The sequence below is a fragment of the Nerophis ophidion genome, linkage group LG09 (assembly GCF_033978795.1).
Source record: "Nerophis ophidion isolate RoL-2023_Sa linkage group LG09, RoL_Noph_v1.0, whole genome shotgun sequence".
In the NCBI taxonomy this organism is placed as follows: Eukaryota; Metazoa; Chordata; class Actinopteri; order Syngnathiformes; family Syngnathidae; genus Nerophis; species Nerophis ophidion.
Window position 1 is genome coordinate 48,011,089 of NC_084619.1, and position 25,167 is coordinate 48,036,255.

General features: G+C 40.7%; 1 protein-coding gene across 3 annotated transcripts in view; it reads right to left on the reverse strand.

The window, feature by feature from the left end:
* birc6 (baculoviral IAP repeat containing 6) overlaps positions 1 to 22,478 on the reverse strand; it is a 191,471-nt gene extending 168,993 nt beyond the window's left edge. For all 3 annotated transcript variants that reach the window (XM_061911095.1, XM_061911094.1, XM_061911093.1), the window contains exons 1-3: positions 22,050 to 22,478; positions 5,361 to 5,542; positions 788 to 925 (exon numbers count right to left, since the gene is read on the reverse strand). In XM_061911095.1, coding sequence (XP_061767079.1) covers positions 788 to 925; positions 5,361 to 5,542; positions 22,050 to 22,260 — 531 coding nt within the window. In that variant the 5' untranslated portion in view covers positions 22,261 to 22,478. The remainder of the gene's footprint in view (positions 1 to 787; positions 926 to 5,360; positions 5,543 to 22,049) is intronic.
* Positions 22,479 to 25,167: the final 2,689 nt, after the last annotated feature.

Genomic DNA, 25,167 nt, shown 5'->3' on the forward strand with positions numbered 1-25,167 from the left:
ATTACTTAATAAATGACCAAGTCGAGGTGATCTACTTCATATATACGTATACATACACACACATATCATATATATATATATATATATATCCATACATTTATATATATATTATATAATTTAGATGTATTTATTTTGCCGTTTTTGTTCACATATTAAAGGTGTTTTACTGAATATACATGCATGTTTAACACAGATTCCTATCTTTCATGAAGACAAGAGTATAAGTTGGTGTATTACCTGATTCTGATGACTTGCATTGATTGGAATTATAGTGATGATAACGTCCACGTTTTCAATTGGAGGAGAAAAAACGTTCCTCCTTTCTGTCTAATACCACATGAAAGTCGTTGCATCGCGGAGGATTTCAACACATAAATAAGAAAGTCTACGAAACTGTGCAATATATGAAGACAGTCAGAAAGCTGATTGAAGATGGTTTGTAGATCATCATCTATGCAAAATTTTGACAAACTACCCACCAATACATGTTATGTTGACACAAGAAGATGTTTTGGACAAAGTTGTCAGGCTGCGTATAATTTGCAGAGATTCGTTGAATTTGTGTGAAATTGTAACATTGCAAGATCTTGGAGAGACTGCGATACATTACTGTACATCTGTGACAAATGTGCTCAACCCATATTACAGAATAATCAACTATGCTTCAATTTATAAATGATCCACTCCTCTGGGCTGGCAAAACTTTGACGGACATGCTGAAACACTGCTCATGAAGAAACATCTTAACATGCCAGAGCTGAAAGCTGAGTAAAGCTGTCGGACTGACCTTGGCCACTTTGTGATTGGCTGCTGTCTCATGTGAGGTATTTTTCAGGCCCTCTTTAAGCTGTACAATAAAGAGTTCGTAGCCCTTTGTGGTGGACACGTCTATCTTCTCCTGACAGGCTGACAGCAACTGTTGGGCCTGAGAAAACAGATTTATTGGTCAACATTTAGCAGATGGAATAATGTATCATGAGCATCAGGAGTCTTTCCCCAACCGCACTCGAGCAGAAGGCAGGGTTCACCCTGGACAAGTTTCTTTTAAATACGGCCCTGCGATGAGGCAGCGACTTGTCCAGGGTGTACGCCGCCTTCCGCCCGAATGCAGCTGAGATAGGATCCAGCACCCCCTGCGACCCCGAGAGGGACAAGCGGTAGAAAATGGATGGATGGATGCTCAAATCAATCCAATGTACATCAAGATATGATTAAGGCAGTCAAAAATATTTATTCACAATTAATCATGAACAAATTTTACTGCATGGCTTACAGTGCAGAGACGCAGTCACAGCAAACTGGAAGGGGCAAGAGGAGGAAGTTATTTGCATGTAAGTAATGTTGTGTTCAATTTACATCGGAAGTTGAAAGTCGGGGCTGGGAATGACGTCACACCCGGGTTGCAAGCGTTCCACTTACAGTGTTGGAAATAAAGGCTATGTCTACACGAACAAGGAGATTTTCAAAAATGCATATTTGGGGTCAAACAATCTCCATTAAAAAAAGTGTAGTTTCAAAAGTGTCTGTCAACACTCAAACGCATACACCTGCTGTCATGCACATTTTGTCTAATCAGAAAGCTGAAAAAAGCAGCAACATCTGACTTGGTGGCATTACACCTTTATTAGCCTGCACGTACAGAGTTCTGGGAAAATTATGAATCTTTTTTTTTAGTGTTTAAAGCGCGCATGCACACCTGTACTGCTGAAACCCAACACTCATAGAATTATAACACGTTTAATCAGCAACATGGTAATGTATTACATGTAGAGTGAAGTGTACATTATTTCTAAAATCAGCACACACGAACCAAAGGAACCCTTTTGCATGTTTAAGTGCCTATATAAAGCGTACAAATGTGTGTGCCGCTACAAAACTCTTGTGGAACATTAAACATACATTTTTTATTGCAATCGAATAATTTTTGCCTTAAATAAAATAGTGAACATGCTCAACAACTTTTCTTTTAGTAGTATGTAAGCAAACAACGGCTTTTAATTTGGCTGCTGATGCATATAGTAAAATAGTGTCATTTCTCATTCTATTATTTCGTCAAAATTATGAAGGACAAGCAGTAGAAAATGGATTATTAATCTACTTGTTCATTTACTGTTAATGTCAGCTTATTTTCTATCTACACTTCTTTTAAAATGTAATGAACACTTATTCTTTTTTATGGATGGTTGACATTAGTTTTGGATGATACCACAAATTTGGGTATCAATCCGATACCAAGAATTTACAGGGTCATATTTTAAGTCCTCATGTGTCCAGGGACGTATTTCCTGAGTTTATAAACATAATATTAATAAAACAAATGAAAAAGATTTTGTGACAATGGAAAAATGTCAATGTAATCATCTCTTGTACTTGGTATCATAACAGTGGGTGTCAGGTGTAGATCCACCCAATGGCATTTGCTTACATTCAGGAGAGCTCATTGGTTATTAGCGGTGAGCTATTGTATCCTCCTATGGTGTTTTTCAAAGCATGTTTAGCTATTCCTTATCCTGCGGGGATGATACTAGTAAGAAACTTACTTTATTTGTCGCCATAGAGGCGAGGATTAGTGGTTTAGAAGTAGATAAAACACTGCAGACTGCGGATGGACTTTAGCCGCGTTTCAATGTTCATAGCTTCAACTTTATGGTTAGTGGTAAGGCAATATTCGTCCATTATCCCTTTTCTGTCTACACCGTGTCTGCTTGTAAGTACTCTGTGCGTGTGCATTGCCGAACACACTCCTTGCTCGTAAAACTAGCAATTTCACGACGTGACAAAAGGCGCGCCATTATTTTTCGGAAGCAGTATTACTGTTTTTAATTCATTAGTATCGCGGTACTTTATTAGTACCGATATACCATACATCCCTAGTCCACGTTCAAACAAAATGACTCAGTTTACACTCCTGATGAGTCTTTCCATTTCTCTACATGTGCGACTTTGCACCCTTTAGGCACTTTTGATCAGGCATTGAATACACAGCCCAGAATCTCCTGTCCTTTCTGATTGGTCATTTTAAAAGCCTACTGTTTCCTGGTCAGCGCCAATCCGAAGCAAAGCAAGGCGGGTCATTGTGGCAAGAGGATTTATGTGAAAATTGAGAAATCCCCGTCATCAACTCAGCGGAAAATTAGGTGAGTTGAGCAACAGATATTAGACAATATTGAAATATACAGTATGGCTGTTCCTTGACTCATTTTCCTCACACATATCCTCCACAAATGATGACCCGCCTTACTTTGCCTCGGATTGGCTTTGACCAGGAGACAGTAGGCGTTTAAAGTGACCAATCAGAAAAGAGGGGAGTTGGTAGGCCATGTATTCAATGCCTGACCCTAAGTGCCAAAAGGGGGGAACGTCATGCGTGTAGAGAACGAGAAAGACGCATAACAAGTGCAAAAAGAGGCAGTATAAGCGTGCAAAGAAGGGTTGCGCCAGCATAAAATGAGTGCCTGTTTTCTTTTTTTGGCGCGGTTATGACGCCATAGTAGCCTTTCCTGTTTTTCCGGCCTACGAAAGCAACATTTTGGAAACAAAAGTGTTCTCCTCTGGATACCAAGCACCATGTAAAATGAAGGTGAGGGATGTGCCACATTGATAAGTTCCTTCGGTCGCCATTGTTCCCTACAATTAGCTGGGAAACCAAAGAGTTTAACCAGAGAACAGTTTGACAACTGTCCTCAAGCGATTTGGCAGGGAATTGCAAATGACAGGGCCAAACGAACACCTGTGAAAAGACAGCTTTGGAGGGTATGGGATAGTAATTGCACGGGAGCATAATCTTAGCCTTCATCTGCATCCTCTCAACCCATGGTGTGTGGACACGAACACTGGTTGTCCAGCAGTTAGCAGTTCATGAGTGGCTTGAGTCTCAGTGGTTCTTGAAGCTGATTTTCTTTCACTTTATTTAGTATTGGTTAATCAAATAACTGCTGCGGTTACACAACTCTTTTTATGCTGCGGACAATCATGATCAATGACAAAAAGTATTTTTCAGACTATAAGTCGCAGTTTTTTTCAAAGTTTGGCCGTGGGTGCGACTTATACTCAGGAGTGACTTATGTGTGAAATTCTTAACACATTACTGTAAAATATCAAACAATATTATTTAGCTCATTCACGTAAGAGACTAGACGTATAAGATTTCATCGGATTTAGCAATTAGGAGTGACAGATTGTTTGGTAAACTTATACTTATACTCCAGTGCGAATTGTATATGTTTTTTTTTCCTTTTTAATTATGCATTTTCGGCAAGTGTATTTGAGACTGTACTGTCTGTATGTACATGTTAGGGCTGGGGATATATCGACATACACGATATATCGCGGATTTGTCTCTGTGCAATATAGAAAATGCCTATATCGTAATACTCGAGTATACGTTCTCACGCAGTTGCTTTTAGCTGCGGGTATTCAGGCTCTTCTAACTCTTTCCTGTCTCTCCTCACATTCTTACATACGTCACATCATACGTCACATACGTACACGCCCTCGCAGAGCAGAGACGTAGCATACTGGGCTACATTAGCTGCTAACGTAGCCGTACGAGAGAAAGAAGGTGCGGATCTGGTAACAAATGAAGGAAGACTTAATTCCCAATAAAAACAGCAGGGTTTCCATCGTCTGGCTGTGGTTCGGGTTCAAGTGGGAATATGTCAAACAGACAACCGTAATTTGTCAAATGTGGGGGGGAAAAGCGTTGCTATAAAAAGTAGCATTACTGCTAATATGTAGCATCATTTGAAAAGTCACTCGCTAGAGAATGAAGAGAATTTCATAACCTTAGTAACATACCACATAATGAAGGACGAATACTATTGGATTTCCTATAATGCAGCTCATTTTTATTTGACACTTAAAATGTCTCTGACAATCTTGCATTTTATGTTTTGGAAATGACTTGAATGTTTGTGCCATTGCTTGATAAATTTAATAAATACACTTTTGGTCAACTGACTTATTTGTGATTTCCCTCTCTGTATGAAAGTTTAAAAGTAGCCTATATGAATGCAGTATGAAGAAGAATGTTTTAATGTATACACATATAATCATCTTACTGCTGTGATTATATGCATCAAGTGTTCATTCAAGGCCAAGGCAAAATATCGTAATATATATCATACATCGCGATATGGCCTAAAAATATTGCGATATTAAAAAAAGGCAATATCGCCCAGACCTAGTACAGGTGTTTTTAATCTTTATAAAACATGTGCACTCAATTCTTGTACACTGTATAATCATTCCAGCTAAGAAAAATGTTGATAATAATGATTAAAGGCTTTTCATAATGATAAAAGTTGATCACCATGATGAGTGTTTGTAAGCTTGATCACAAGTGTACTCCATATTACTACCTCGGTGACAGGAAGCTCCATCTGAACCAGATCCTCAGGTTTGGCAACTGGTGGTTGGAGGGCTGTGTCCAACAGCAGGATGCCATTCAGGTCCTTCCTGCATCCCACTGCACAGTCGTCAACAAAAAGCACCTTATCCACGGCAGGAAAGTACTGACAGTGGACACGGCCACCGGGTTTAACTGGGAAAGAAGCAGAAGAAGAAAACAAAATCACATCAGATCTAAAAAATTGTGGCAACAGCTGGAGAGTGACATACTGAACTAGGGTAAGGCAATACAAGAAAAATTGTAAAATGATTTTACATTAAACACAATTAGCATGGGGCTGCACACAATAGAACAGGATTATTCAAGTGGCAGCACGCGGGCCAAATCCAGCCCACCAAAGCTTTTCATTTGGCCCACCGAACATCACCCAAATAGGCTTGATGAAACCTTTCAAACAAGGGCTGCTTATCCTGACACCGCGCAGGGGGCAACAACGAGTCACAATGAAGCAGCAGTGGAGTGAGTAAAAGAAAACTACTCGTTTCACCCTGAAAATAGCAAAAAAAAAAATAATTGCGAAAATCGAACATTGTTATAAGTCCGATTTAACAGCAACTAGACAAAGCAAGAATTTTCTGCATCCAGCAAGTGCTCGAGTCATTTATTCCTGTCGCCCCTTTTACGCTACGGACACATTGTTACAGACAAGCAGCAACAACGGTGGAAAGCTATATGTGTAAGCTTCATCCCAAAATTTGTCAAGATTTTTTAGGGAGATATTGTGCATAAAAATATCTTTGTTTTTTACTGAAATGTCTGACTTGTGATGTCTTATGTATTCATGGTAGGGCTGGGCGATATTGGCTTTTATTAATATCGCGATATTTAGGGACGGCGTGGCGCAGTGGAAGAGTGGCCGTGCTCAACCCGAGGGTCCCTGGTTCAATCCCCACCTTGTACCAACCTCGTCACGTCCGTTGTGTCCTGAGCAAGACACTTCACCCTTGTTCCTGATGGGTGCTAGTTAGCGCCTTGCATGGCAACTCCCTCCATCAGTGTGTGAATGTGTGTGTGAATGGGTAAATATGGAAGTAGTGTCAAAGCGCTTTGAGTACACCTTGAAGGTAGAAAAGCGCTATACAAGTACAACCCATTTATCATTTATTTATTTATCATTTATTTTTATGCTATATTGCGATATACGATATATATTACGATATTTTGCCTTGGCCTTGAATGAACACTTGATGCATATAATCACAGCAGTATGATGATTCTATGTGTCTACATTAAAACATTCTTCTTCATACTGCATTAATATATGCTCATTTTAAATTTTCATGCAGAGAGGGAAATCACAACTAAGTCAATTGACCAAAACTATATTCATTAAATACTCTTCATTGTCTCACGGGTGACTTTTTAAATGAAAGAACAAATTAATAGTGTTGCTACTTTTTTGTAGTAACACTTCTGCTCCATACTTTGCATTGATTGATTGATACTTTTATTAGTAGATTGCACAGTACAGTACATATTCTGTACAATTGACCACTAAATGGTAACACCACAATAAGGTTTTCAACTTGTTTAAGTCGGGGTCCACGTTAATCAATTCATGGTACAAATATATACTATCAGCATAATACAGTCATCACACAGGTTAATCATCATAGTATATACATTGAACAGCATATTGCTGTTGTCAGCTGAATATCTTCCCACTTGAAGATGATGGACCCCCTGCTCTTTATGTTGAGCATTTATTGTTCTTCCTCCATTTATGATAAGTTTCGCACCATCTCTCTCTCGCTGATCGGCGAGAGCTATGACGTTAGACTCGCGAGAGTATGTGACGTATGTAAGAAGGCGGGCTTGTTTTCCGTATCCGTCAGAATGAGAGACGAGGAGGACTGAGAAACGCCTGTTGTGTAATGCCTGCAGCTAAATGCAACGCGACCTGCCTCAGCTAACGTTAGCCATTAGCTCTCGGCGAGAGCGTGTGACGCTACATGTGCAACAGTATGTGACGTATGTAAGAAGGCGGGCTTATTTTGCATCTCTGTGAGAAGGACAGACGAGAAGGAGTGAGACACGCCAGTAATGTAATGCACACAGCTTAAATCACCGGTGTGAGAACATATAATCGAATATTACGATATATTAATTTTCTATATCGCACAGAGACAAATCTGCGATATATCGTATATACCGCCCAGCCCTAATTCATGGTCCTGTTTATTTTGTCAGAACAAAGCTTGTTTAATGTAGCGCTACTTTGACAGGTAGAGAGCAATAAAGCTACACCTTAGGTTTAATTGTGATGAGTCACATTCATTGTGTGCAATGTTTGATGTGTTAATGTTGTTTATTTTCTATATAGGTAAACAACTGTTTTATTTGTGTTTAGTGCATGTGCCTCACGATACGAAGGTCCTGAGTAGTCCTGAGTTCAATCCCGGGCTCTGGATCTTTCTGTGTGGACTTTGCATGTTCTTCCCGTGACTGCGTGGATTTCCTCCACGTACTCCGGCTTCTTCCCACCTCCAAAAACATGCACCTAGGGATAGGTTGATTGGCAATACTAAATTGGCCCTAGTGTGTGAATGTGAGTGTGAATGTTGTTTATCTGTGTTGGCCATGTGATGAGGTGGCAACTTACGCCCGAATGCAGCTGATAGGCTCCAGCGACCCCAAAAGAGACAAAAGGTAGGAAATGGATGGATGGATGGACGGACAAAGATTTCAGAAGGAACATTGATCCTCAACAAAACTTCTGGAGTTTCTATTTCTTCATGCTGGAATCGAGTAGCGAGGGCAGTGAACTTATTGACAGTGAAGTGTAAAAGCCAACGTGTTTACTTTGCAATTAAGTAAACGCAGTCACAAAAGTATATAACCTGCGCGGGAACTTTGTGACGAAACATCCAAATTTCGATGTGAAGCTCCTGAGCCCTTGGACTCTTGAAACTGCGGCCCTCTTCATTATGTAGTTGAAGAGCCTTGCAACAGAATAATGCGATATAGAAAATGCGGGAATTTTTACAAGTAGGATTAGGAATGGCCTTACCTATGCTGATACTGATACTTCTAATTTTCAGATTCATTGAATAATATATAATACATTATTGATCACCATTACATTCAGACAAAAACACGGAATGACATTAGGTTAATCCATCCATCCATCCATTTCCTACCGCTTATTCCCTTTGGGGTCGCGGGGGGCACTGGTGCCTATCTCAGCTACAATCGGGCGGAAGGCGGGGTACACCCTGAACAAGTCGCCACCTCATCGCAGGGCATTAAGTTAATTATGCGTCAAAAAAAAAAAGGAAAATGAACACGAAAATGTTGCTGTCATCAATAAATCAATCACAAATTAAATGAACAACGTGAACAATGTTGTCAGTTATCCTCAATCTTTGTTTCAGTGGGCGGAGGCGGCCTGCCGACTTACACAAATGCATGAACACAGAGCCTCGCATGTCGGCACTTGCTAGTGAAAAGCAGGGTAACAAATTGGCAAGAAAAAAGTTGATTGTAAAGCTAAATGTCTTGTGTGGTAATATTTTGGCTTCAAACGAGTGAGCAAAATTAGGCCATCAGTACAGACGAACGAGCAAGTATACCCAATTTGTTGGGGAGCGATGGAAACAAATAAAAAACTAACCTCTAATGACAGTTTTTCCAAAAGGGGAATAAACTGCACCCCCAAATGTTCAATAGAGGGACGAGGTGCTCAAAAAAATTGATTCACATCCAAGTGATTTATAATTTTCAAGATTTTATTCAAAAAATACATACATATATATGCCACAAATTCCAGACAATAAGCCGCTATATTTTACATACACTTTGTACCCTGAGGCGTGGCTAATTTATGGATTTTTCTTCGCTGACAGATATATTGCAAATAGTTTAAAGAAATAATAATCAAATACACTGAACAGGAGTGTTACGGTTTGTGCTATGGTGTAGGGCAATATGGCCTTTTTTTTTAATATCTCGATATTAGTAGGCTATATCACGATACACAATATATATCTCGATATTTTGCCTTAGCCCAGAATGAACACTTGATACATATAATCACACCAGTATGATGATTCTATGTGTCTACACTAGGGCCGGGTGATACATCGATATACATGATATATCGCGGGTTTTTCTCTGTGCGATATAGAAAATGACTATATAATAATATTCGAGTATACGTTCTCACGCATTTATTTTTAGCTGCGGGCATTACACTACAGGCTCTTCACACTCTTTCTTGTCTGTCCTTCTCACAGACAAGCAGGCGCACCTTCTTACACGCGTCACATACTGTCACATCATACGTCACATACGTATACGCTAGGAGTGTAAAGATACACAAAAATTTCGGTTCGGTACGTACCTCTGTTCGGAGGTCACGGATCGGTTCATTTTCGGTACAGTAAGAAAACAACAACATATACATTTTTTGATTATTTATTTAACAAATTTGCTAAATATTCCACCAAAAATATTGATGTGAAGTAATCGGAAACTTAAATAGGTCAATCATTCATAATAACATTGATTTTGATTCAATATTATGTTTTGAGCAATGACAGTTTGAAAGAACCTTTGTTTTATTAGTCAATGTTGCAACTTTTTTCTAAATTACATTTAGCCTTTAAGCTTTTTTATTTCACTTTTGTTTATTTTAATAGTATTTTTAGAATGTGCCATGGGCCTTTAAAACATTAGCTGTGGGCCACAAATGGCCTCCGGGGCACACTTTTGACACCGCTGCTATAGATAATAAAAAATAAAATCTGATAAATCCATGGGTAAAAAGCAGAGCCTGGCGACGCATGCGCATTTATCATAACTCTCTTGCTCTCTCTGCCTCAACCCCTCCCTCACGAATGCTGCTGCGTGCGGCACTTTTTTTTTTGTTTTTAACCCCTTCTTAACCCTGAACGTACATTGAAAATACACGCAACCCTAACTTAAAATGCCGGGCATTTGAGGCATTTAAGAAACTCCACCTGGACAGCTCCGCAAAGAGGTCATATCCCGTGAAAAGAGGAGGTGTGGTCAGTCTATCATAGCCCAGTCGTTGCTAAAATGCCGTGTGTTGTTTTTTTAATTGATTGAAACTTTTATTAGTAGATTGCACAGTACAGTACATATTCCGTACAATTGACCACTAAATGGTAACACCCGAATAAGTTTTTCAACTTGTTTAAGTTGGGGTCCACGTAAATCAATTCATGGTGCCTCGGTGTGCATTATTTACACAACGTGCGGTGCGCGACTTATTATCTCCGTGTCGTTCGGTACACCTCCGAACCGAACCGAAACCCCCGCACTGAAACTGTTCAATACAAATACACGTACCGTTACACCCCTAGTATACGCCCTCGGGGAGCAGAGAGGTAGCAGACTGGGTAACGTTAGCTGTGATGCTAGCAGAGCCATGCGAGTGGTGATACAAGAGAAAGAAGGTGTGAATGAAGGAAGAATTAATTCCCAAGAAAAACAGCACGGGGTCCATCGTCTGGCGGTGGTTTGGCTTCAAGTGGGAATATGTCGAACAGACAACCGTAATTTGTCGAGTGTGGGCCAAAAGCGTTGCTATTAAAAATAACATCCCTTCTAATATGTAGCATCATTTGAAAAGTCACCTGCTCGAGAATGAAGAGAATTTCCTAACGTCCGTAGTAACCTACCACATAGCGAAAGACAAATACTATTTGATTTCGTATAATGCAGCTCATTTATATTTGACACTTAAAGTGTCTCTGACAATCTTGCACTTTCTCTTTTGGAAATGACATGAACGTTTGTGCCACTGCTCAAAGACTGTTTAATACAGTTTTGGTCAATTGACGTGTGATTTCCTTCTCTGCATGAAAGTTTAATAGTAGGATATATTATTGCAGTATGAACAAGAATGTTTTAATGTAGACACAGAATCATCATACTGCTGTGATTATATGCATCAAGTGTTCATTCAAGGCCAAGGCAAAATATCAAGATATATATCGTATATCGCGATATCGCCTAAAAATATCGAGATATCAAAAAAAGGCCATATCGCCCAGCCCTAGTCTACATTAAAACATTCTTGTTCATACTGCATTAATATATGCTCATTCTAAACTTTCATGCAGAGAGGGAAATCACAACTAAGTCAAGTGACCAAAACTGTATTTATCGAACAGTTATTAAGCAGTGGCACACACATTCATGTCATTTCAAAACAGAAAGTGCAAGATTGTCAGAGACATTTTAAAACAATCTATGAGTGCACTTTTGTGCAAGATGTCACTAAGATGACATATCAAAACAACACTAAATTAAAGTGTACTTTCTGTACAGAATGCCACTACAATAGTTTAAAACTAATAAAGTGCACTTTTGTGCATGAGTTTGTGGGCGTGTGGCACCGAATGGAGATGTTGACATTCGGGGTAATCACTCTTCATTCTCTTGCAGGTGACTTTTCAAATGATGCTACATATTAGCATTAATGCTACTTTTGGTAGCAACGCTTTAGCACCACACTTGAAAAATTACGGTTGTCTGTTCGACATATACCCACTTGAAGCCAAACCACCGCCAGACAATGGATCCCCTGCTGTTTTTCTTGGGAATTAATTATTTCATCATTTGTTACCAGATTCGCAACTTCTTTCTCTCGTGATATTGCTAGCATCAGAGCTAACGTAACCCATGCTGCTACCTCTCTGCTCCGTCCGCGAGGGCTTATACATATGTGACGTATGATGTGGCAGTATGTGACGTGTGTAAAAAGGTGCACTTGCTGTCTGTGAGAAGGAGAGACAAGAGAGTGGGAAGAGCCTGTAGTGTAATGCCAGTAGCTAAAAGCAACTACGTGAGAATGTATACTCGAATATCACGATAAAGTCATTTTCTATATCGCACAGAGACAAACCCGCGATATATCGAGTATATCGATGTATCGCCCAGCCCTACTATGGTTCCATTTTTTGGACAAGTTGTTTTAATGCAGGTGCTGCAGTGCTCTACTGTTTGGAGCTTTGAACTGGAAGTACTATTGCTGTTCGGTCTTCTTTTTTTTTTTTTATGAATTTATTAATCAATCCAACAAAACAATACACAACAATACCATAACAACGCAATCCAATTCCAAAACCAAACCCGACTCAGCAACATTCAGAATAGCAATAAACAGAGCAATTGAGGACACACAAACATGACATGGTACAATCTAAAAGTAATGAAACAAAAATGAATATTATTAATATTAGTAACAATTTCAAAATAGCAGTGATTAAAAATCACTCATTGATTTTATCATTAAAAACGTTAATACAAAAAATAAAAAATAGTGTCACAGTGGCTCATACTTGCAACGCATCTCATAAGCTTGACAACACACTTCTGATTCGTCCATTTCTACTTAAAAAGATTCTTCATTCATCACTCTGAGCAACGTCTGTAAGTTTTACAGTATAACTAAAACCATTCTTAATTACTAAACAATCCCATGTGTGATGTCTATGAGTGTGTTCATGCATATTTGTACGTGTTATTCATCATTAAAATAAGCTAATATGCTAACACATTTACAAGTGTCAGTGTTAGTTTTATTGCTTAATATGGAATTATTTGTGTATTGTTCATCATCAAAACGACACCATTGAGTCTGTTTAGCTGATTGAAGAGTTATATTCCGCAACTAATGGGTCCGTGATGATGACTTCAGTTTTTTGATCACCCGTTTTACTGCAGGCACCGTTTGGAAACAATTAAGGTATGTAAATAAACATTCATAAAATATTTATGTGTAAATAGCTAATTTCACAACGTATATCTGTGGCTTCTCATCCGGTGCAGCTAATATATAGAAAAATATAATTTTTACTTCTAAAATTTAGTGGGTGCAGCTATGCTCTGTAGTCTGGAAAATACGGTAAATATTTTTTCAAATAATCAATTTTTGGATTAAGACCATGAACAATATTTATATAATTATTATATTACCATTATTATGGATACTATTAATTTTTATAAATATTAGTTTTTACTTTTATTTTTAGCATCGTAGTTAATCGACATCGTATTTGTATGTCTTCTCAATTGTTTTGAAATATTCTGTCCTATATATTGTAAATCTGGGATTGGGTTGGTGTTGCTCTGTTTTCTTTTATTGGACTGATTAATATTCTGTGATTTTTGTAAATAAAAAATTTAAAATACATTTTTAAAATGACATTTAATGACTGCTCTCATAAGTCGTATGTCATAAGCCAAGATGAGCTTTTGTAACCTGTAATGAAAAGGTGTTACTATAATTTATATACCAAAAAAATATTACAAGAATCGTTTACCGAGAATCTGAATCATAATGAATCGTAAAGTGCCAAAAGATTCACACCTCTAATGTTCTATATTTATTGAAGAGCAATTTTTGCTGACAGAGATCATTAGGGGTCAATTTTATTATCATTGTTTGTTTACTTATTTAGGATAATTAAAAGTTATTGACCTTCCAAATATGATGGTTAAAAAAACTAATGAGAACTCAAAGATTGTGCTTAAAAGGAATACTTTCAATATTTTTACTATCCATCCATCCATCCATTTTCTACCGCTTGTCCCTTTCAGAGTCGCGGGGGGTCGCTGGATTGATTGACTGATTGATTGAAACTTTTATTAGTAGATTCAGTATCTCAGCTCCATTCAGGCGGTAGGCGGGGTACACCCTGGACAAGTCGTCACCTTATCATATTATTAATATGATTACATTAGAGCTAAATTTGATCAAAAAATATTGCTGGCAATAATATTGTTTACCGGAAATAATTTGTGGGACAATTTGTTGTCCAGCAAAATTCAAAAATAGGTCTAGAGCTGGATAGCAGTGTAACAACATTGTTTAAATGTTTTATTATTATTATTTCTTAACTGCCTTTGTTTACATACAACTTTATAAGCAAAATAAAGAAAACATAACTAAACAAATGTAAAAACTGCTTTTGGCTTTCATTAAAATCAATCCTTTTTTTTCTTTCAATGCCTTCCTGTGTCCAGAACTTATTTCCTGAGTTTGTAAACAATAACAGAAACAACAACAACAACAAAAAATGTTTTGATAGTAGAAAACATAGATCTGATCACTGTAGTATTATTGACCATGCACTGATACTAGGGGTGTAACGGTATGTGTATTTGTATTGAACCGTTTCGGTACGGGGGTTTCGGTCTGGCACGCGGGTGTACCTAACCAGTTTGTAAGCAAAAGTCTTCACAATCTGCTCTGCTTTCTGCCTCTGTCTCCTACACAGCACCCAGCATTGACCCACCCACACAACCATCTGATTGGTTACATACAAAGCCAATCAGCAGTGCGTATTCAGAGCGCAAGTAGTCAATGCTTCAGCATCGAGCAGATATGTATTTAGCAGGGGAGCAACGGACAGCGTACTCTCCCCAAATGATAAAAAACACTTCCCAGTCACAACTACTACTAACATCCCAATGAGCCCGTGACCTTCTAGAACCTTAAACTGTAGCTCAGCTCCCTCGCAGTTCTGGCTTGAGGAGAAGGCTAATTAGCTTTTAGCGTAACGTTAGCTCATTTTGCTGTGTGTGTGTGTGTGTGCGTGCGTGTGTGTGTGTGTTAGGGGCAGCAAAGCCCTGTCTGTCTGTTATGTCATTGAACTCTATGGTGTTCAGGGATGAATAGTTTCTCCTATTGCTATTGTACTAGTTTTTCAGCTATAGTTATATTAATCATTAGTAATGTAGCAGCCTAGTTTGAATGGCAGGGTCCCTGCTATCACATGTTGACAAAAATATAACATTTACATAATAAAAGTCAACTACAGGCTTCCATCCATCCATCCATTTTCTACTGCTTATTCCCTTTCGGGGTCGCGGGGGGCGCTGGCGCCTATCTCAGCTACAATCGGGCGGAAGGCAGGGTACACCCTGGACAAGTCGTCACCTCATCGCAGGGCCAACACAGATAGACAGACAACATTCACACTCACATTCACACACTAGGGCCAATTTAGTGTTACCAATCAACCTATCCCAAATGCTGTAATAAATTAAGCATGATGAGTTGACTTAAAACTGTTTAATGTTGCACTTTTTATATGTAGAAGAAAGGTTTTGTTATTTTATTTGATCAAAGCAACAACTTGAGGCAGTTTAATGTGGATTAACGTGGGCAGAATGATTATAGTGTTCCCAGTGTTAAAAGGATAAAGCCATTGTTTACAAATTTGGTAAATAAATAACAAAAAAGTAATATTATGTTGTTTTCTTACTGTACCGAAAATGAACCGAACCGTGACCTCTCAACCGAGGTACGTTCCAAACCGAAATTTTTGTGTACAATTACACCCCTAACTGATACTATACTTAGTATCTTTACTGTCGAACTGGGCTCCACTAGGAGGATACTTTGTGTATCCTCTTAGTGGAGTATGTTTCGCTATTCCTTATCCTCTCCTAGTAATATTTGTTTGCTGCCATGGAGGCAAAGATTTGTGACTTAAAAGAGGCTGCACGCGGTGGATGAAGACTCGCCGCACTCGCTAACAAGTAGGGCTGGTATGGACAAAAACTTATACCCTCATATATTTTGCCTGAATACGATATGTATAGCAATATTTTTTCCGAAAAGTTAATAAAAAAATAAGTCAAATTGTGTGTCAAGTTGTTTTATTGAAACAAATGAGTAAATTTGTAAATTTCTGGAAATTTTTAAGTTTGATGCATAGACAGATAGATGCTAGGGCTGCAACGATTAGTCAACATTGTCGACAGAAAGTAATTAGTGGACTCGCCGATAATTCTATTTGTCGAGAATAGTCATGATGTCATCGTGTTTTTCCGGGCGGAATTGGGTCACTAAAAAACAACCCCAGTGCTAAGATGTAAGGTTATTCTTAAAAAAAATGAATAACTTGCTATTTGCATTCTGCTAAGCGGACTTTGTTTTTATGGCAGTACATTTGTGATACGCGAGCATTTAAAGCGGAGACATGATGTCGGACATCTGGAGGGCGGATGCAGTCTCAACCTTGGTAAAAGTGTTGGCTTCTACCTTGCTAGCTAGCTAACAACAGTGAGACGAAGTTGTGTGTAAAATAATTTTAACTATCATTTTAGCAAATTTCAGCGAGCTAAACTTTGTCTACAATTTGCAATGTTGAAGAAAAAAGCAAACTGTGCGCATGCACACGCAAACACACAGAGAAAGACAGACAGGCACCAATGTGCAGGTATCACAAGATTAAACATACAATCTATTAAATAGCCAACATTTTAATCAATAGTCTATATATCAGTACGCAGTTTTCTAAACATCACAAAAAAGTTTTTGTTTTTGAGGAAGTTAAATTTTGTGTTTTGTTCTTTGTTTTCATTGCTGCTATTTTAAGTTTTTTTTTCTAAATATATAAAGAAGGTTCATTGTTTTTTTCACACTTTGTCTTTCCTTTCATTTAAATGGTCAACATTTTACTATCCATCCATCCATTTTCTACCGTTTATTCCCTTTCGGGGTCGCGGGGGGCGCTGGCGCCTATCTCAGCTACAATCGGGCGGAAGGCGGGGTACACCCTGGACAAGTCGCCACCTCACTCAGCTACAATCGGGCGGAAGGCGGGGTACACCCTGGACAAGTCGCCACCTCATCGCAGGGCCAACACAGATAGACATTTTACTAGTCATTTTAATTTTTCTAACAGTTGAATGAGCAGCAGTTACAGTAAGGATAAATATTTATGAATGAATTATTCCTCTTTGTGTGAGTGTGAATGTTTTCTGTCTATCTGTTTTAGCCCTGCGACGAGGTGGCGACTTGTCCAGGGTGTACGCGCCTTCCGCTCGATTGTAGCTGAGATAGGCACCAGCGCCCCCCACGACCCCAAAGGGAATAAGCGGTAGGAATGGATGGATGGATGGATGGATGTTGTTTTTAGTAAGCACATGCCTGAATTAACTTAAGCTGCATTTAGAAGTCGATGGAAAAACTAGAGCCATTAAATATGTGTACGCTTTATTATCTGATTTGTCGACGAATCGTTAAGATGATCGTTGACTAATTGACCATCAAAATAATTGTTAGTTGCATCCCCAGTAGATGCATATGAACATATTAAAACACCTTGAAAATAATATAAGAATAGTTAAGTATTTTCTTCAATCTTTAGCTACGCTCAAATCCTCAGCTCAAAACAAACACGCAAAATAACAAAATATAAAAGGTCCCGGTTTGGAGAGGAGATATCAAATATCAGCAGCAAATTTAAAATAATTAACCTTTAACAATAGTATTTTTTAGCTAAACATTTTTAGAATATCTTTGTTCTTCTAAGGCCATGTCTTCACTAAGTCGTGTAAACCTTTAAATAAACAATTATTTAGCCAAATCCCGTTTCAGCCCCACTAACCCATTGTTTAAGGTCCCCCCCCTCGGACAGATTTTTACACGGGTAAGTCAGCTGTGTATTTCTTGAATCTCCGGAACTTAGCTTTGTATGGACTCATTGATCGTTTACAAAGTAAGTTCGGAGAGGAAGTGACGCCGAAAATGCCGCGTTCACAGGAAGTGACGTCAGAAAGAACACGTGACAGCCAACTTCATAATAAAAGAGGTTTCGTAACTTGTTGGTAACCACTAGAAATATGAAGGCAAATCATCCAGATATGCCCGTGTTTCTCCTTCTACATGTACGGACCCGTGTGGATACCACACATGAATACCTTAAGAGAAAGCGATTGCAGCTACTTCGGATACAAAGCTTCTCAAGCGGCAAGAGAAATTTCCAATGTTATTCTACTTAGCGAAAGACTTTGTCCATTTGTCGAAGGAGAGTCAACAACAATGTGAGCTCCCGTGGATGTGACAAAAAAGGTAGCGTGTGCTTTGTATTACCTGGCCGACGAGGGAAGACTAACTGCGGAAAATGGCGAATGCTTTTGAACTGGCAAAGAAGACTATCAGTTATTGTGCGCCATGTACGTCGCAGACTCAACGAACTCACCAAATCGAATGGACAATGGAGGTGAAGGCAAAAGAGTGAGGAGTGTCCTGAGCAGATATCTAGATCCCTAGATTGATTGTTGTAAAGTGTTCTTTATCACATTGTTTACTTTCATTTCCAATAAAGATTTGATTAATTTATGATGGCTCAGGTGTGATTCACTACAATAGGGCCCCACAGTACACTGGATTCCAGTTAATTGAAATACCACAACACTTGATATTGTTCAGATAAGTTAAATTTAAGAACTTGCACACAAAGCAACCCTGAATGTGACTATGACGCGCGCATTTTCCAAGCATGTGTACTAGGTCCCGTTGTGCCAGCGGACAGAGGGGGGCGGGGGTCTTAAACGGTGGCATTGTTGTGTGTGGACACGGATAAGGTTAGGTGTGATTTAGGCTTCGTTTACACTAAGCCGGATAAGGTTATCCGGGGTAAAACACACCTAACCTTATCCGAGACCACTCACAACACAGCCACAGTTTAAGACCCCTGCCCACTCCGTCTGCTGGTGCAAGGCGACCTAGTACACATGCGCGAAAACAAAGGGGAAAAAAAGTGTCCATCTAATCCAAGCTCTCCAGTAGATGACTTTACTTCACTGTGGAGTTATTTAGAAGAGCTGTATTGTAAATAGTTTGTTGTGCCTTTTACATTATTTTACTTTGTTTTGTGTGCAAGTTTTTCAATTAAAATGTACCTCAATTAAGTAAAATCCAGTGTACTGTGGGGCCCTATTGTAATGAATCACACCTGAGCCATCATAAATTAATCAAATCTTCATTAGACATGAGAAAGTAGACAATGCGATAAACAGTTTGGGACACAAGGCGATGGTTCCATCTTTCAGCTGCGCGCTAATGGCGGGGTTATCGAAGATGCGGACATTATGCACACTGCCTGGCCGTTTCACAGTCACATCAATAAAGCAATATTTCTAGTATCACACTGGGTGTATCACATCCACGGGAGAAAGGGACAAAGTTTTTTGGTACATAGACTCACAGCTGAGGACATTTGAAATTTCTCTTGCCATCTGAGAAGTGTTGTATCAGAAATAGCTGCAATCGCCCGTTGCCTTCTCTTAAGGTATTGATTTGGGATTTCCAAAAGTGCCTGTACATGTAGAAGAAGGAGAAACATGGGCATTTCTGCAAGATCCGCCTCCACCTTTGTTATGTCCGCGCCTGTGTGGGGTGCGGACTTTCTGGCGTCACTTCCTGTGTGGGGCAGTCTTTCTGGCGTCACTGCCTCCCCGAACTGACTTTGCAAACGATCAATGGGTCCATACAAAGCTAAGTGCCGGAGATTCAAGAAATACATGGCTGACTTACCCGTGTAAAAATTTGTCCGAGGAGGGGGACCTTAAATGATGGTTTAGTGTGGCTGAAATGGGGCTTAGGCTAAATAATTATTCATTTAAGGGGTTAAACGACTTAGTGTGGACATGGCCTTACCCTGGATAACCTTACCCAGCTTACTGTAAACGGGGCCTTAAAATGCAAGACAGCAACACCAAGCTGTCAACTGCAGGATGCTGTGTGGCAGGTGACAATATTGCCTCTGCAGCTAAACACCCTATCTTTCCCATTGTGTATTCCCTTTTAAACTGTGCATTTGTTGTAGCACTGCTTCTTGCGCTAAGTAGTAGTGCCTGGGAAACTCTTAACAAATTCATTATTTCTGACGGCATTTTAAATCTGTTTTTTTCATACCGTTAGAACTAAGTACATATTTACTAGGGGTGTAACAGTACGTGTATTTGTATTGAACCGTTTCGGTACGGGGGTTTCGGTACGGTTCGGAGGTGTAACGAACAACACGGACATATTAAGTAGTAGTTGTGTAAACAATGCACACCGGGCACCATGAATTGATTTACGTGGACCCCGACTTAAACGAGTTGAAAAACTTACTCGGGTGTTACCATTTAGTGGTCAATTGTACGGAATATGTGCTGTACTTTGCAATCTACTAATAAAAGTTTCAATCAATCAAAAAAACAACTACACAGAGCATGTTAGCAACGACTGGGCTATGATAGACTGATCATACCTCCTCTTTTTACGGGATATGTCCTCTTTGCGGAGCTGTCCAGGTGGAGTTTCTTAAATGCCTCGAACGTCCGGCATTTTAAGTTAGGGTTGCGTGTATTTTCAATGTACGTTCAGTGTTAAGAAGGGGTTAGAAACCAAAAAAAAAAGTGCCGCACGCAGCAGCATTCGTGACATTATCGTTGGAAATGCATCTGCAGGTTATCCATACATCTCTGTGCCACTCTGTAGTAGCATAGCTTTCATCGGTAAAGTGTGCGGAACAAACGACTGACCATTTCGTCGGCTTTCCCCACAGCCTCGTATTTTGGACAAATTTCGTCAAATTTACTGCCACTTTCGCATCTTTAGGTCAGTGGTGCAACTTGAATCCCTCCGTTAGTGTTGTTACACCCTCCGACAACACACCGACGAGGCATGATGTCTCCAAGGTTCCACAAATAGTCGAAAAAACGGAAAATAACAGAGCTGAGACGCGGCGTTTATAATGTGTTTGAGAAAATGGCGGCTTTATTACCTAGGTGACATCACGTTCTGACGTCATCGCTCCGAGAGCGATAAATAGAAAGGAGATTAATTCACCAGAATTCACCCATTTAGAGTCCGGAAATCGGTTAAAAAAATATATGATCTTTTGGGGCGGCATGGCGTAGTGGGTAGAGCGGCCGGCCAGAAACCTGAGGGTTGCAGGTTCGCTTCCCACCTATTGACATCCAAAAAATCGCTGCCGTTGTGTCCTTGGGCAGGACACTTCACCCTTTACTCCCGGTGCCGCTCCCACTGGTGATTGAATGATGAATGAATGATAGGTGGTGGTCGGAGGGGCCGTAGGCGCAAACTGGCAGCCACGCTTCCGTCAGTCTACCCCAGGGCAGCTCTGGCTACTGATGTAGCTTACCACCACCAGGTGTGAATGAATGATGAGTCCCACTTCTCTGTGCGCGCTTTGAGTGTTTAGAAAAGCGCAATATAAAAAATCGAAGTTATTTTTTTCTGCAACATCAAGGTATATATTGACGCTTACATAGGTCTGGTGATAATGTTCCCCTTTAACATCAATATTTATGGAACATGTCCACAAAAAAATCCAGCTGTCAACACTGAATATAGCATTGTTGCATTTCTTTTCACAGTTTATGAACTTACTTTCATAATTTGTTGAAGTATTATTCAATAAGTATATTTATAAAGGATTTTGAAATGGTTGTTATATTTACAATATTTATTTTTTTTAAATCTCACGTATCCCTTGGCATACCTTCAAGTACCCCCATTTGAGAACCACTGTGATAGGTTATTGCAGAGGAAGCAGACATGGCTTGTAGAAGGTTGCGCTGTACACCTAAAAGAGTGCTAAGGGAAACTGAAGCTATTAGCTCAGGTTCTATGTTAGCCTCCACGGCGGATGTGTCCTAAATAGTGACTTGTAAACAATGGAAACTGCATTACGAATCCTTCCAACATGGTGTCAAACATAGCCCACGCCATACCCGCGTTTGTGTCCAAATCATCTAATTAGGCCTAAACTCAAGTGCTAATCACCGCTAGCGGTAGCTTAGCTCCAACTCCCACCCGGGTGTTGACGATCACCAGCGGGTTCGTGCGGCTGCTTACCGTGCGGCGTGGACGCCTGGAGAATGGCCCCGGAGGTGCCGTCGATGACTTTGATGCCCCCTTGGCTGGTGACGGCGAGGATAGCGTTGAGGGTCGGGTGGTAGGAGAGGCTTCGCAGGCCCTCCTCGTCGCAACGCAGGCAGCCGTCTCTCCGTACAATCCAGTCCGAGGGGGTGGACGAGCCGGAGCCCGGCGAGGCCGCGGCCGCCATCTTTCCCTATTTCTCCCCCTTTCCCCCGTCCCTTCCTGGTTTTGTTAAGAAGCGTTGACACTGTCAATGGAAGTAAATCTAGAGGACTAACTCCACACTGTCACTCCTCCGCCACTGCCGACCCCTTCTGTGGCTGCTTCCCGTCAGCGTAGCAGCGGCTATTCACCAACAGCGTTGAGAACGTCCTGGCGGCTTAGCTGTCAGTTACATGATAGTCACACGAAGCTAGCGTAGCCTGTCCGTAAATCTCGCGATACTTCGGTGTGCCGACTAAAATACAATACTAAGTCTCTCATTTGTGGTATAAAAAACTATAAATAAAGCGTTTTTTTCCACGCGTGAAATGCCAAGGTCACACAGTTTATGTAATTAATGAAATGTGATTTAATTTATGTAAGAATCATATTTATTGTTGTATTCTTGTTATGATTCTTCCGCGTTGAGAAAGTATACTGGCAGCTTTAGCTGTCTGTGACATGACAGTCACACAGAATTTATTGGTAAATCTCGCGCTACTTCCGTGTGCCGACGAAAATACAATACAAAGTCTCCCATTTGTGGTATAAAAAACTATAAATAAAGCGTTTTTTTTCGCGCGTCAAATGCCGAGGTCACATAGTTTTTGTAATTGATGTAATTTAATGTAGTTTATGTAAGAATCATACTCATTGTTGTATTTTTGTCATGATTCTTCTGCGTTGAGAAAGTACTGGCTGCCTTAGCTGTCTGTTACATGACAGTCACACAGAGTTTATTGGTAAATCTCGCGATAATTCCGTGTGCCAACGAAAATACAATACTTCCAAATTTAAGTGAAATTTATAAATAAAAGTAAAAAAATAAAAAAAGTAGAAAGTCCACATTTAAATATCCTGGGATATGTTGCAAAATGACAAAAAATATTTGAAATAATAAAATAAATACAAACCCGTGAAAAATAAATAAATAAGTGGTATAAAAAACTACGAATATTGCGTTGTTTTTTGCGTGTCAAATGCCGAGGTCACATAGTTTTTGTAATTGATATAATTTAATGTTGTTTATGTAAGAATCATACTCAGACAAGGACATGGGAAAAAAATATCCTCCAGCAGCTTTCAGAGGGCCTGTCCAAGATCGATGCAGGCCAGCTACCTGGGAAATACAAGGTGTGGTGTTACCACTTGCCCCTGTACCCAAGGAAAATGTGGCCTCTGAAGCTGTGTGAAGTCACGTCATCAGCCGTAAGCCGGATGGAAGCAAAAGCCAACTCTTTCATCCGAAAATGGCTTGGCCTGCCCAGGTGCTTCTCAGCTGCTGGCCTGTGTGGATGGAACTCACTCCAGCTACCCCGGAAATCTATCACCCTGGGCTACAGGCAGGAGAAGGCAAGGCTGGTGATGGAGCTAAGGAACTCCTCCGACAGGGCAGTGGCGGATGCAAATGCCAAATTCGAGACTGGAAGGAAGTGGAGGGCTAAGGAGGAGGTCCAGAAGGCGATGGGGAGACTGCAACACCAAGAAGTCGTGGGCATGGTCCTGACAGGCCGGGTAGACCTTGGATGGAGCGATCCACCAATCCTATGGTCAAAGGCAGGCAGGAAGGAGAGGAAGGACCTTGTTGTTGCTGAGGTCACCAGGATTGAGCAGGAGGAGCTCAGAGTAAGGTCTGTGGCACAGGGGCAGCAGGGGAGGTGGACAACTTGGGAGGGTGTCTCGAGCCAAGCAATCAGCTGGGCAGATTTCTAGAAACTACCACAGGCTCGGCTCAGTTTCCTCAAAAGGGCAACATATGACACCCTCCCGAGCCCAAAAAACCTCCACCAATGGCTTGGCACAGAGCAATCCTGCGACCTCTGCGGGACCATCAATGCCTCACTCCAGCATGTTCTGTCAGGCTGCAAAATGGCGTTGACACAGGGCGGCACGACCAAGTGCTCAGCAAGCTGGCAGAGGTGCCGGAGAAAAGTCGGCATGAGGCAAACAACCAGAGTCCAGCAGAACGCAATGCAGGATACACTTCCAAAGTCAGGGGAAACCTGTGAAACATTCCAGCAAGGGACCACCCGCCAAGTTATTAACACCAGGGGCGGCGTGAAAGATGGAAGTGGACCTGGGTAGGCAGCTCCAGTTCCCACAGGAGATATGATGCACCACCTTAAGACCAGATGTGGTGCTGTGGTCTGCAGCTGTGAAGTCAGTAGTACTGATTGAGCTGACAGTGCCATGGGAGGAGGGACTGGAGGCTGCCTACGAGAGAAAGAAGGCAAAGTACGCAGACATGGTCGTGGAGTGTAGAGAAAGTAGATGGAGTGTGAGGCTGTATCCGGTTGAGGTGGGAGCCAGAGGCTTTGTGGGCAAAACAACACCACACCTGCTCAAGGACTTGGGTCTACGTGGAGCCACCCTGAGCAGATCCACCAAGGAGCTTTCGGAAGCAGCAGAGAAAGCTAGCCACTGGCTCTGGCTGAAACGACATGACAAGGTTTGGGGAGCAACATCCAAGTATGTTTTGCTGCAGGGGGTGTCAGGGAGACGTCCCTGTTCACTGCCCCGCCACCGGGAGATGTTCTGGGCTAAGGGGCGGAACATCAATGAGAGGTGGTCCTCAGCTGAAGACCCTTCAGCAAAACCTTTTCTGGTATGCGGTCAGGTTTAGGCCTGCCTTAGGAAGAGGACGTCCCTGCCATGCACAGTCCACCACAGGCACCGGTAGAGGTGCGACAGGCCTAAGGCCCAGCAGCAAGACCACCTTGCTGTAATTAAAATGCAAGAATCATACTTCTTTTTGTATTCTTGTTATGATTCTTCCGCATTGAGAAAGTAATGGCGGCCTTTGCTGTCTGTTACATGACAGTCACACAAAGTTTATTAGTAAATCTCGCGATACATCCATGTGCCGACGAAAATGCAATACCTGTAGTCTCCC